Below are 14427 nucleotides of genomic sequence, written 5' to 3' on the forward strand. Positions count from 1 at the left end.
GTGGTCCTCACAGTTCAAGATAATGTATGTCCATTTGTAACAAAAAATAAAAAATTAAGTTAAATGTACAATTGTATTCTGAATAAATATACTTTAAATATATTAAACAATAATTTTATGCCAGATCAAGTTATATATAATGCATTTTACGTTACTATAATTATTACTAAGTAATAATGACCTATGGCAACCCCAAGGTGAACCTATCATGGGGTTTTTTGGCAAAATTTGTTTGGGATTTTTATTTTTGTTTTTGTCCTTGCTTTCCTCTGTGGTTGAGAGAGTGTGACTTGCCCAAGGTCTCACAGCCGCAGGAATATACCGCATACCATGCAGCTGTGGACAAGTCTACATAGGGACCACCAAAAGCAGTGTGCAAACAAGAATCAAGGAACACGAGAGACACTGCAGACTGGGCCAGCCAGAAAAATCAGCAGTAGGAGAACATGCCACAAACCATCCTGGGCATAAAATACTGTTTTCAAACACTGACATTCTGGACCATGCCAACCACTACCAGGTCAGGATGCACAGGGAAGCCATTGAAATCCACAAACACCTGGACAATTTCAACAGAAAAGAGGAAACCCTTAAAGTGAACAAGGTTTGGCTACCAGTCCTGAAAGATAGCAAGATAAAGACTCAACAAATGCAAATGAGAAATCTCCCAGCAGACAATGAGCACTATCAAGCAGACATTGGCAGGTTACAGACCACTGAAAAGCGGCGGCCTGCACCCGCCCCTTTCCCCGCTGTATCGGGGCCTCAGCTGCCAGACCGGCAGCCTCCGAGGCCCCGATCTGCCGCTTTGCAGGCTGTGGGGAAGCGGCAAAAGGCTTTAAGCCCCAAGGACACCCCAACGGCAGCGGGGACTCCCAGAAAGGAGCCGCTCGGCCCCTTTCTGATTTGCATTGCTGGTGCAGCCTTCAAACGGCTGCACCAGCGACGCAAACCAGGAAGGAGCTCCGTTTCGGAGCTCCTTCCTGCTCCGTTGAAAGGGCGCATTAAGCGCCCTCGCGCGGAGTGATGGCGGCGCGTTTGTGTGCGTGGAGCGCGTGCTAGGGTTAGGGGGTGCAGAAGCACCACCCCTTCCTAACCCTAGTACGCGCTCTGCGCGTACTTTAATGGCGGTCTGTAACCCGCCATTAATCCTCTTTTGAAGATCCTCCCACCCTGAGGCCTGCCATTAGCAACAAAACAATATACATGCAAATCACTCCTGCCTTTCCAGGTCACACAATTTATATACCCAAGTCCTTTCCAGGCAAACATTATCTGAAGATGCCAGCCACAGATGCTGGCGAAACGTCAGGAAGAAAGTCTTCTAGAACATGGCCACATAGCCCGAAAAAGCAACAAAAAACTATGGATGCTAGCCATGAAAGCCTTCAACTTCACATGATCCAGTGGGTTTCCAACTGTCCAACAATCAAACCCCACTATACCACACCAGTTTTCAGAACTGTTTGTAAGCTCAATTTAAAAAATCAATTCCACAAACTTAGTTTGGCTCAGGGTCCACCCATCATTGGCTGTGTCTCTCTTCTTACATTTTGTGTGGGTCAAAGACCTTTCCTGAAGGAGAGGCCCACTTTCCTCTGTATCTCTCTGTTACCAGAACAACACAGAATAAAGTCTTGAAAGCAATGCTTATATGGCAGATGTGTTGCCAAAGAAATAGCAATTATTCAAGTACGTTATTCTGGCAACTTTTCCTTTTCCTTTCATTAGCAATGGAATTCTAACAACCAAAAACCCAGTTTGTAGATTTGCATTTTCCAAAATGTATTGCCTTTCCAAAACCAGAAATAGAAAATCAATTTTGACAGTATGGGAAAGACAACAATTGTGAAGTTAAAAAAAGATTGCATTTGCTTAATGAAATACTTATCTATATTATATTTTCTCAATATAAGTTATTTCAAAATCTAATTGTACATTTCTCCCCAAAGAATCTTCTTAGCCATTTTCCTCAATGGCCTCCACTGTGGCATTTTTCCAGGACATTGTGAGAAAACCAAATGACCTGCTGCTGTGTCCGCCACCAAATAAATCTGTATACCAAATACCAATGTTATGTCTCCTTTGGTCTTGGTATTTTTTTCTTTTTTCTTTAAAAATAATCCTCCAGCTTTCATTTAAATTGCCAGTCTCGAAACTGGCTAGTCATAGCCACAGAAGAGGCAAGCAAATAATAAATTTGGACTATTTACTAATTTAAAAGCTTGAAATAGTACTGCATCCATAAGAAAAAAGACAGTTAAAAGTCTGTTCATTATATAAGAATGTGGTTCTGCTACAAGGCCAGAAATATATCCAAAGAGAAATTTGAGAACATCAAATGCTAAAAGATTAAGTCTCTGGAACAGTTCCCTGACCCACCATGTGTTCAAGATATTGAGAACACAGGCATGTTCTGTTTAAAATGTAAAAAGAAGGGCTGCAAAAATAGTGGTGAGAATAACTAAGCATACTGTAGCAAGGAATGACTTTTGCAACAGTGATGTTGAAGACCAGAAATGGGTCTTTAGACTGTACACTTTACACTGTAAAGAAAATGAACTGAAATCCTGCAAATTTTAAAACAGCTGTTGATGAAGGTAGATGTCAACATATGTTTGGCTGTTCTCACCAGACCCTTCAAATGGATTTGTAAGATTGAAATTGGAGCCTGTCTTTATATGCAAAACTTTGGCTTTACCATATTTCAAAGAGTTGTTGGTGTCTGAACAATTTTCAGATTGACTTGCAAAATGCATCTTTATATCCTTAGTAATGGAATGAGTTTCATTTATTTGCTGTTAAGTTTGTATACTATTACCATAATGAAGTAAAGGCGTTAACCTTGTGTCATATCAAATTAGCCCTCAAGCCGGAATTCTTCTGGGATGCTACACCAGTGGGGCTTTTTACATGCTTACATAACAAGGTATACATTACAATATCCTCTTTTTGAAAGCAGTCTCCTTTGGCACAACAGGCTAGCTTATAAACTGGTTGGTGCATGGGGAAGCTATTAGGCAAACTAATATCATCAGACTGGGTTGCTCTGAATATGACAGTGGATCTTTATGTTCCAATAGCTGTAGACAGGATCTTAGCCTTAGTGTACTTTCCTTTGCCTTGATGTTTCTGTTCTTTACTACATTCCTTCTTGCCTTGAAATCCCTTCAATCCAATTGCTGTTCTGTGCCTTTGAGTAATTTCTGAATTATGGTGACCCTAAGACAAACCTATCATGGGTTTTTCCTGACAAGATTTCTTCAGAGGGAGTTTGCCCTTTCACCTTCCTCTGAGGCTGAGAGAGTGTGGCTTGCTTGCCCAACGTCACTCAGTGGGTTTCCATGGAGATTTGAACCCTAGTCTCAAGTCATTGTCCAGCACTCAAACCATTACATCATCTCTTAAGGCCTCTTAAGATGAATGCTTTTTACATATTTATTGAGAAAATTACACAGGAGATGGATCCATTGGGTAGTGGGGGCCTAATAGTCCCAGTCTTCCTATTACTCTTTTTGCAATACATTTGAAATCGGGCATTTCCAGAGTATGGATTTTAAATTTTCCATCTCCAGTGGGATGGATCTTGCTATGTTACTTTTGTAAAGTACTTTGTAACTTGGCTAAGTATTTGGGAAGCCACAAATTACCCTTCTGAAGCAAAGTTTTATCAGAACCTCAGCAGTTATCCACAAAATGCCTCTGTAGATGTTCACAACAAGACTGAAGTTTGTGTATAGCCATAAATGCACATGGGAGAGCTAGTGCGGTTATAATATTTTCTAATTGTTTAATTGTGTTTTAACTTTTGTAATTTGTGGATTTTTAACAACGTTTTTTAAAAAGCATTGTAGCTGCTTTGAATCCCAATCATCATCATCATCATCATCATCAAACAATATAATGATTATTATTTAATTCCCTGCTCAGCCATAGTAGCCCACTGGGTGACTTTAGTTGAGTCACACACTCTCAGTCCCAGAAAACCCTGTGATATGTTAGCCTTAGGGCTGCCATAAATTGGAAATGACTTGAAGGCACACAAGAACATGTATGCATATGCAGGAGTGTGTGGCGTCTAGTCCCAGTTTATCCTCCTCCTACCCCAGCATAACTTGAATGCCCCCCCCCCCCTTGGGACCACAAGGGTGGCAGGTTCTTTGTATATGCTGGCCATGCAAATTGAAAAGCTTGGTTGGTGGTCATTTGTGCTTCAGCAGGGGGCCAGCTTTCTTGGAGTATTTTTAAAAATGATTTCATACCAAATGCTTTGATGAAACTTAGCTCATGAGACCCGACGAAGTGGGCTCTTACATTAACCACTACTAAGAAGTCAAGGGGCTGAAGCCTGTGTGTAGCTAACCTAATAACAGGAGAGTTAACTTGTGATGCACCTTCAACACTTTGCTTAAACCTCCCTCTCCTCCTGTCTCTTCATCATTCTCTCCTAATGACTTTACTAATTATTTCATCTCTAAGGTTACCTCTACTCGCTCTCAGATAGTCCCCCCCCCCAATTCTGCAGCCTTTGAAACCATCTTCTAGTGGACATACTTTCTGACCTTGGGTTCTCAGACTCTGTTTTCGACTGGTTTAGATCTTAATTGTCTGGCAGATCTTTTGCAGTGGTTGCTGGCGGTCAGACTTCTTCTCCTGTTCCCTTATCTGTTGGAGTCCCCCAGGGCTCTGTTCTGGGTCCCCTTCTGTTTTCTCTCTACACACTGTCCTTAGGAAAACTCATTATCTCTTTTGGTTTTTCCTACCATCTGTATGCCGATGACACCCAGCTGTATCTTTCCACCCCTGATCTTTCTCCAAGACTTGAACAGTAAGTTTCATCTTGTCTCACAGCTGTCTCGCAGTGCATGCGCCATCGGCCTTTGAAGCTCAACATGTCCAAGACGGAGCTTCTTGTCTTTCCTCCTAAGTCCACCCTTCAACACTCCTTTTCTGTCTCTGTGGACAACATTTCTATTCAACCAGTCAAGCAAGACCGCAGTCTTGGTTTTATCTTTGATTCTTTTCTGTCGTGTGTCTCTCAGATCCAGACCACAGCCAAGGCTTTTAGATTCCTTTTGTACAATATTGCCAAAATCCGACCATTTCTCTCCACCTCTACTGCCAAGATCCTGGTCCATGCCCTAGTGATCTCACGACTTGATTACTGTAACGTCCTCCTGGCTGGGATTCCTCTTTCCCACCTCCGTCCTTTAATTTCTGTCCAGCATTCAGCTTCACACATTATCACATCCGCCCACCGCTCTGACCACATCTCTCCTGTGTTGGCATCCCTTCACTGGCTCCCCCTCCCTTTCCGTATTCAGTATAAGCTCCTGCTGTCCACGTTTAAAGCCCTCCATGGGCTGGCCCCTCCTTACTTATCAGACCTTCTTTCTCCTCACCTTCCCACTAGGGTCCTCCGTTCTGGTAATCAGGGTCGGCTGTCCCAACCCAGGATTTCCTCTGCCCCATCTTGGATTTGCCCCTTTTCACTCGCTGCTCCTCACTCCTGGAACCTTCTTCCCCCACGAGCAAGAGCCATCACTTCCTTAGCCAGCTTCAAAACGGAATTGAAGACCATCCTGCTCAGAGAAGCTTTCCCAGGCATTGCATAATTGTCGCTTGCTATTTGATGTTCTTTTGGTGCCTGTTTTATCGAACCATTTCCTGTATTGCTATGTACTTTATATGTATTATCCTACTAGAGAGGCAGGCTAGCTCCAACAGGCCTCCCTGGTAGAAGATTAACCATCCATTATGATGCCAAGCCCCCCCTCCAGTCCATCTGCCTTGGTCCAGGCCTTGGAGGTGGAGAGGAATTGCTGGACCTCATCCCCTTCCCCACCACCTTTCCCTTCTCCTTTTGTGTCATGTCTTTTTAGATTGTAAGCCTGAGGGCAGGGAACCATCTAATTAAAAAGATTGTATGTACAGCGCTGTGTAAATTTACAGTGCTTTATAAATAAAGGTTAATAATAATAATAATAATAATAATAATAATAATAATAATAATGCAGATGTCTGGAAAAGCAAATGACTGTTTAGAACTTTATAGAAGTATCAAACCTGTAGTCCCTAGCACTTCCTACAGGTATTTCACACCTTATCAAAATAAGATAAACAGTTCTCTGTAGGAGAACTGTTTACAACCCAATGACCCAGTAAGCAGGAAAAGGCTGAACTGAAGCAATGTGACATTCCATTCCACACATAAACAGTGCCTTACTTCTCTGAAGTCAAAGCCAGACAATGTTCTAGCAGGATCATGTAAGGAATCTGGGTCACTTCCAGATGTAAGGTCCTCCCAGATGGAGCTTTTATTATGCATTTGTCACTCTTTAATTCATGTCAATTTACAAAGGTGCCAGATGATGCCATCCCATGTCATTCTACCATGTCATCAATCATTTTGTTTCCCCCCTCTCCAAGCCAACAATCCATTAAACGGATAAAGACAGAAGAGCTTCGTAGCTTTAGGAACAATCAGAGTGTGAAAAAACTCTACAGAGTAGCTGCATCACAATAAGTAGTTTCAGGGATGTATATGCATGGAATGGATTGTCATGCCTAAGTGTCAGCATGAAGCCAACCCTTCTTCAGATGGATTGGGGCCATGGCAACCTCATGCTGTGGCCCCAATCCAGCTTTCCAAGGGTGCAAAAAGGTGCAGCAAAAAGCAACTCCCTTTTGTACCCTCAAAAGGGTGCCATTGCTGTGGTGGTGCAGCTATATGGTGCCCCTTCGGTGATGTGTCATCTGGACGCAGAACCAGAGGCACACCATGACACCGTGCACCGTCTGGAGTGGCATGTGGTATCAGGGTGCCCTGGGGGATGCTGCACCCCGACTCTGCCCCGAGGCCAACCTTTCAGGCTGGTCTGGACAACCCCTCAATTTTCATATCATTTTAACCAGAGTTTAGAAGTGTTCCTTTCTTTTCTTATCGCATCTCCCAGCCCCCATTCTCACTAGCCCATTTGCTCTCAATAGAACTGGATAGATCCGGTTGCCCCCATACCGAATCAACCCAGTTACAAGTACCCACTACCCTTTAGCTTGATCGGGTAATTTGCCCCTCTGAAGTTCACATTTGCAGTACCACTTTAAAATGGAGCCTCCTTTGTTGTCAATCAAATTCACTTCCGCTTTCATCAAAGGTGACATATCCTACAGCCATTGGCCAACTGAATGGGTGCTTTCCCCCTCCTTTTTAAAAAAAAAACTGGCGGCAGTGTGTGCATATTCCGTCAACTTGTCAAATTTTAAAACTTCCAAGTGCATGTGTGTGGTGTGTGTATTTGGGTCATTACAGATTATGGCAACCCTAAAATGACCCCATCCTGGGGTTTTCTTGGCAAGATTGGTTCCAAGGAGATTTGCCATTGCCTTTCTCCTGAGGCTGAGAGAGTGTGACTGCCCCAAAGTCAAGGGTTTCCACAGCCTTCCCTCTGAATGCCAGCCTTTAGCTTCCCCTTCGCTTCCAGCCCAGCATTTCCTCCTCTTTGGAACCTCTTCCTTTCCCTTCCATTTGCATACTCTGTCACAATGATAATAATAACAACAACAACAACAACAACAACAACAACAACAAATGTCGCTTGCAGGGGAGGCCACCTGAATGCCATTTCTGCATCTGCTTTCCCTCCGATTGCCACCCCAAAAGGCCACCTCTCCTTACATACACACATGTAGCACAACATTCACACATTGTATCAATTTGCCAAATTGAAAGGGAAACATTTGTAACATTTGCATTGTAGCATCTGCATATTACAGACAAAAAATAATTTTAAAAAAGCCACTTGCAAAGTGACCTGCCATGCCGGCAGCAAGGAAAGGAAAGGGAAATGTAGCACAAGCAGACACATTCTATCAATCTGTATCCACCTGTAGAATAAGCATTTGCATAATCTGTCACAATAATAATAGTAATAGTAATAATAATAACTCACCTCAGAATGCCATCTTTGCATCCTCTTTCTTTGCTTTCCCTCCGATTGCCACCCCAGAATGCCATTTCATACACGTATGTAGCAAAAGCATTCACACATTGTATTAATTTGCCAAATTTAAAAAGAAACCTAATAATCCACTTTCGGAAACTGCTCCAAGGGGGCTTTGCCCTGGATCGAGTGTGAAAGACCCTAATTCTGATGTGTTTAAACCGGTGCCAATGGGAACTTCCAACTTTTAATCTGGGTTACAAATCAGTACAAAAGGTAGTCTGAATGCCCCCCCCCCCCCCCAGATTGCCTCAGCTTTTATAGTCAATGGCCTTTTTGGCTGGGGATTCTGGGAACTGTAGTAATAAACAAAGCACATTTCCAATTTGAGAGAATTTTCACAGGCAATAATTTAGTCTTCCTTGATTGCTCATTTCTTTGGCATGTAATTAAAGCTATTTTTAAAAAAATGATGGTCTTCTGATTTCTGTCTTATATGACAGATGTTCACAAGAGACGTGTGGCAGATAAAAAAGGCATGCTAGGAGTACCAGTGCTGAGTACCAAAGAACGTACCTGTTGAAGCTCCGAATATCAAAAACGTTCACTTTCTTGGGAGGTTCTGGCAAACGGTTCTCACTGTCTACCTGGTAATCCTCACTGCTAAGAAATTCCCGCCAAGGAGACAGGTAGCCTTTGGGAATGGCTGTTCTGTTGAACTTCTCTGGGGGAACCTCTTTTAAAGGACCAGAATAGCCTGCAGTTGGGAATGCCAAAGAGAAGGCAGACATCTCAATTGTAATGATAGATAAACCTCAGTTACATTGGCTGGGATCCTTTGTAGTAGCTGATGTAGGTGTTAAGTCCAGCTCATTGGCTGAAATCTTGCATTATCAGAGCTCCCTTGTAATTATGGATGACAATGGACAATATCACACTAGCAATAGCAGCTATATTTCTATACTACTTCATATTGAACTAAGCAATCTCTAAGCGGTTTACAATGTGTAAACTAATTGCCCCCAATAAGCTAGGCACTCATTTTAGCTACCTCAGAATGATGCTAGGCTGAGTCGACCCTGGAGCTCCTCGCTGATATCAAACTCACAACCTTATGATTGTGAGTGAGTGGCTGCAGTACCAGTATTTAACCACTGCACCACCAGGGCTCCTCTGCACTATACTGTTATAGTGCTATCATTCTACTTTATCTGCTATGGCTGCTTCCTGTGGAATTCTGGGGTTTGTAGTTTAGTGAGGCCTAAGAGCTCTCTGGCTTAAAATTCTAAATGCCCCTCCCTAAATTACAAAGCCTAGGTTTCCTGGAAAAAAAGATAAAGTTAAGCAATGGGGGGAAAAAGGAAACCACTACTGCAGTGATGAAGAAGGATGAGTGTGCTCCCCAAGGTTTTGCAGCAGTGGCAACTCTCTCCTCAGAAGGAGACCATAGCCATGGCAAAGAAGAAGAGGCGAGTACACTCTTTTGCCCCATTGCAGGCCCGTCTCTGCATCAGGTAGCACCAGGCATGGGGACACCACTGGTTCCACTTACTAAAACCAACTAGCCACAGGATTGAATCTTTTGGCAACAGTGTTGGAAGGACAACGTCCTCCACTACACCTGATGCTTAGGAGGAATGAGACAAACTGTCCAGTATAGTGCTCTCTCTTGCAACACCTCACTGCCACCTCTTAGTATCTCCTGCCTGATGTGATTATCTCACTTTGCCTAATGATGGAGCCATCCCTGCTATCAGTGCTGTTGGTTTCTGGTATCATTTTATTTGCTTTTCTTCAAACAAACAAGGTGGCTGCATCAGAGTGAACCTACAACCCTTTCCTTTCTCTCCCCCCCACCCAAAGGTTTTGAAGGAAGGGCAGTGACTTCATTCCTGCCACAGCTGTCCTCCTCATCAAACACTTTGCTGACAAGGGAAGGGCAATGCTATTGGGATATCCCATCAGGCAAATCAAGGTATATTTAAAGGGAGTCTTAGCTATCATTTAACACTAACAACTTGGAATGTGTGAACTAAATAGTGACTCTACCTGGGATTAGATAAAAAGGACACCTTCTATTCACTGGATATATTCGTGGAAACAAATTGTAAAATGAGTATAAGACTCTGATGGGATAAAAGGAAGGTTCCTTTGATGATTGCAATCATAGTTATCTGGGTATGAATTAGAGTTAATTACTTCTCTCTTTCTTTGAAATGGTGAAAATGTATGCACTAGCCACTATATGCCTACAGGGAGCAGTAGAGGTAGAAACAAGTTCTTCAGATTATATATATATATATATATATATATATATATATGGTCTACAGCTTCCTTGCCTATACAATGGCAAGTTCATTTCTGATTGCACTTTAGAGAGTTTATCACACAAAGGAGATTGGGAGTTTATCCCGTGAATATTCTGGAAAAATCGGGTAATTATGCGAAACAATTTCACAAGATGTCACATAAAACCCACCATTAAAGTAGTCACAAAGAAGCATTAACACACATCTTTTTACTTTTAGGATTTCAGTGACAATGCATTTTTGATATCATTTTATTTGTACAATTGCGTGTGATAATCGTTCGTGCAATTACTTGCCATTTTCACTTTATTTATGGGAAGCTTTAAATGACTTTTAATTTCTCTTTAATGCCGAAATTAGCACCAGTGCGATAAGCTCCTAGGTCTGATTGCACTTCTCTTCCTGAAATCTTCATGTAAGTTGGGGCTGGGAATTGTGTGGCCCTCCAGATACTGTTGGACTGTAATTCCCATTGGAACTAGCCAGCATAACCTTTGATGAATAATCCTGGGAGCTGTAGTTCTACAACACTGGGATGGCTACACAATTCCCACACCTGGTTGAAGTCCAGACACCACCCCACATACACATTTCTGTGTATCATAATTTTCTTAATAAATACTTTCTCTTCACCTAAGGTAATCTTTGAGCCTGACATCAGGGAACCAGCCTTCAGGCAAAGCTAACACCATTGACATTTTTTGAAATACAGTCAGCCCTTCTTACACACATATTTCTTATACACAGATCCATGGTTTGAAAATGTTCAAAAAAAGTATAAATTTCAAATATCAAACCTTGATTTTCCATTTTTTTTTTTATGAGGGACACCATTTTGCTATATCATTATATTTAATGGGACTTGAGCATCCACGAATTTTGTTATACATGGGGGATCTTGGAACCAAACCCCAGTGTATAACAAGGGTCCACTGTATGTCAAATGGTCAGGTTCTCGAGGACCGGCTCCATACCTGGTGCAATGGCATTGGGATTCAGGGCCTTGCTCATCCTCAAGACTTTGCTTGACTTGTTTGGTACTTTTGGAGGCACTCCCTTTCCTGAACCTGCAACTTGAAGTGCATCTGGATAATTTTCCTTCTCCTCTGCATTGTGGACACCCTAGGAAAAAAGATTTTAAAAGGCAGTCATAGATTGGAAACGTTTTCTATCACTCCAAACTTTTTCAAGGAGGACTAGATCTTCTGTTTTAATGTTGATTTCTTTTGGTATGGTTTTTTTTTTTGGGGGGTGGGTAATGTGTAAGTCTCCTTGAGTGCCTGTCTTAGGGAAAAGGCAGAATATAAATAAAGATGATGATGATGATGATGATGATTAAAATTTAGTAAAAGAATCCTACTCAGGCAATTTGATGCATAGCTACTTTTTGGGCTCAGAAATAGATAATTTTGCATTTGCTGTGACAATCAGCAGTTGCCTCAATGCCACAGCTCTCCTCCCAAAAACCATCTGTGGTGGTGAGACTTCACCCCAAAACTGAACTTGTACATTACACTATTCTAGTCTTGCCTTAGGCCACAGAGAGCCCCATGATTGACTCCACACATTTCCCACAGCTTAAATTTTGGTTCTTATAAAACAAGATAATTAGAGACTGAGATTCTAGCTGCATCTGCACTGAAGAAATAATGCAGTTTGACGCCACTTCAACTGCCATAGCTCAGTGCTATGAAATCTTGGCATTTGCAGTTTTGTGAGGTATTTAGCCTTCTCTGTCAGGGAGTTCTGTGCCACAACAAACTACAAATCCCAGAATTCCATAACACTGAGCCATGGCAGTTAAAGTGGTATCAAACTGCATTATTTCTGCAGTGCAGATGCAGATGCAGTCCCTAACATTTATATTGGATTTATACTACTGTAACTATTATGGCTTCTAAAGTGGCCACTTAAACATCACTTCAAAAGACCCAAGGATTTGGATCATTACATGGTCAGAATAGAATCATAACATCTGCAACAATTAAGAAAGTGAGTTACTTTCACAACTCCAACTAACATTGTAATTCGCCAACAGGATGACAGTTTATAATGAGTAATATAAGAAGTTCCTTATGAAAAGTAATTCTCTAAGGCCAGATCTCACTAAATTAGGTGAGATTGTAAGCAGGGGACATGGGTGCCTGCCTGCTCAACCTGCCCTTCTATCAGTTGATGGCAACTTCAAAATCCTTCCCTTCTTCTGATTTTTTAATGTTGGAAAGGGCAGCCCTTCAAATGGGGAGCATCTTGAAACAGCGGGGTCTCTTTTGCAATCCATGGCCACCCTGAAGTATCCCCACCCGGTTCCATGCAACATTCAGAGACCATCCAGCCTTCTGTTGCTTCAACTTCATTGTAGTTTGCATCAGAACCTCCTCCTGATCCAATTGTTCCCACTGAGGTCTGCAAAGAAAACAAGGAAAAGAGCATTAATACTGGCAGGGGCAAGGAAGACCACATAGAAGTCCTAAGGTGGCAAGTATGCAGACCCTGATTGAGTGGTTCCCAGTTTGTATAGCAGTAGATCCTCATCTTGTCTTTATGCTGGGAGTTGACAAGATGCAGCCTGCATGGCACATTCAGCCCTTCCCTCTGACCAAATTGGTACCCCAAATCTGTGCCACTGTTGCTGAAGGTATCACTTCCATCAAAACCTCAATAATTCTGCTGGAGGAAATGATACATTGGGTATGCACACCTTTTCTTTTAAACAAAACAAGATTTGCAGAAAGCTGTAAAGATCATGTGCTACAACATGTCTGACATCAGAATCACTGGGAACAAAAAAAAATCTGCATTGTTGGTGGAAACACTAGCATCTGAGGCAGGTTTCTGGAAGCAGCAGTGCTGGCAGTGGGAGTATGAGGATGTCCCTGCTGGGTCCAAGTGGGGAGGAGACAATACAGTCCACTAATTGGTGGCAGCTGGTGGCTCCCATGACCATGCAACTGGGAATCCACTTCAGGTGAGCACTAAAGGAGCTGTCCAAAGTGTTGAGCATATTTAGAGGTTGCAGATTCAACACATTCAATAGCATCTTTAAAATTCAAAATAAAACCTGCTATGGATTTACCACCCACTACATGGATGCCACCAGATGCCTCTGCCCCAGCCCTGGAAATATTGCACAGGTATGTCTCACCCATTCCCATTGCTAAGAAGTTGATCTCTGTTTTGACTGGGCAGATGGGGGTGTACACATGTATGTGTGTGAGAGGGAATGGATTTGTCAGATATGAATTGTATAAAACAAACCTGATTAATCTCTAGCCAAATTATTTAAGCTTAAAACCAGTTTGAGATGAAAAGGGCTATACATGGGGACTCAAATATAATACAGGATGATTGGATTTGTTCTGGTTACTAATACAGTACACTGAGTCTTAAAACTCTTTAAGGCATGAGCTAAGAAAGCTTCAGAAAATTAGCCTTCATGCAGTGATTATAGATGAGAAGTTCAAAGTGATGGCCCTGGAGCATTCTTCCAGTGATCATTTTGACTAATGAGGAAATGGGGACTTTTTTTTCCTAATGAGAAGGCATTTGGCTTTAACTCCCCAGCTATAGTTTCACTGAGGAAGAGAAACCATAAAAGGGTAGTGCCATCTCTGGAGGATTCATGTCATGATGTAGTGGCTTGTACAATTAAATTGTGACTTTGGTATTGTCTTGCTTTATTCTATAGTCCAAGAATATCTAAACAATGTTAAAACAGGGTTTACTTACTGCCTTTTTGCATAAGAAAACAAAGCAGAAATGGAGCCTGTAGCAGCTTTCACTGTGCCTTACTGCATGATGTGGTAGCTCTTCAATCCTCTGTCTGTGGGAAACAGTTTTTAAAACACATCTTTTGTCTAGATGGAAGAATCCATTCAACAAAAGACATACTTTTACAACTGTCTCCCACAGGAAGAGAATGTTATGCAGAAGAATGGCATGGAGAAAGCCACTGCTCTCAGGCTCAATTTCTGCTTTTTTTCTTTTTTTGGTGTGTGTATGAGAAGAAGCAGGCAATCTTGAGTAGCTTTGGAAACTCTTAGAGTCTAAGCACATGTTAGCAGGGTGTGTGTGTGTGTATGTGGGGGGGGGGGAATTGTGCAGCTGGAAAACTGATTATATGTACAGTGAGTTTTTGGTATCCTCTGAGGTTTGATGCTAGTACCCCCCATGGA

General features: G+C 42.1%; 1 protein-coding gene across 1 annotated transcript in view; it reads right to left on the minus strand.

The window, feature by feature from the left end:
* MYOZ3 (myozenin 3) overlaps window positions 1–14427 on the minus strand; it is a 33699-nt gene that overhangs the window by 5841 nt on the left and 13431 nt on the right. The window contains exons 4-6 of the mRNA XM_089528489.1: window positions 12581–12658; window positions 11227–11374; window positions 8520–8700 (exon numbers count right to left, since the gene is read on the minus strand). Of these exons, the coding sequence (XP_089384615.1) occupies window positions 8520–8700; window positions 11227–11374; window positions 12581–12658 (407 nt within the window). The remainder of the gene's footprint in view (window positions 1–8519; window positions 8701–11226; window positions 11375–12580; window positions 12659–14427) is intronic.

Source organism: Sceloporus occidentalis, unplaced genomic scaffold (assembly GCF_023333645.1).
Source record: "Sceloporus occidentalis isolate IW3139 unplaced genomic scaffold, rSceOcc1.0.p SCAF_1, whole genome shotgun sequence".
Taxonomy (NCBI): Eukaryota; Metazoa; Chordata; class Lepidosauria; order Squamata; family Phrynosomatidae; genus Sceloporus; species Sceloporus occidentalis.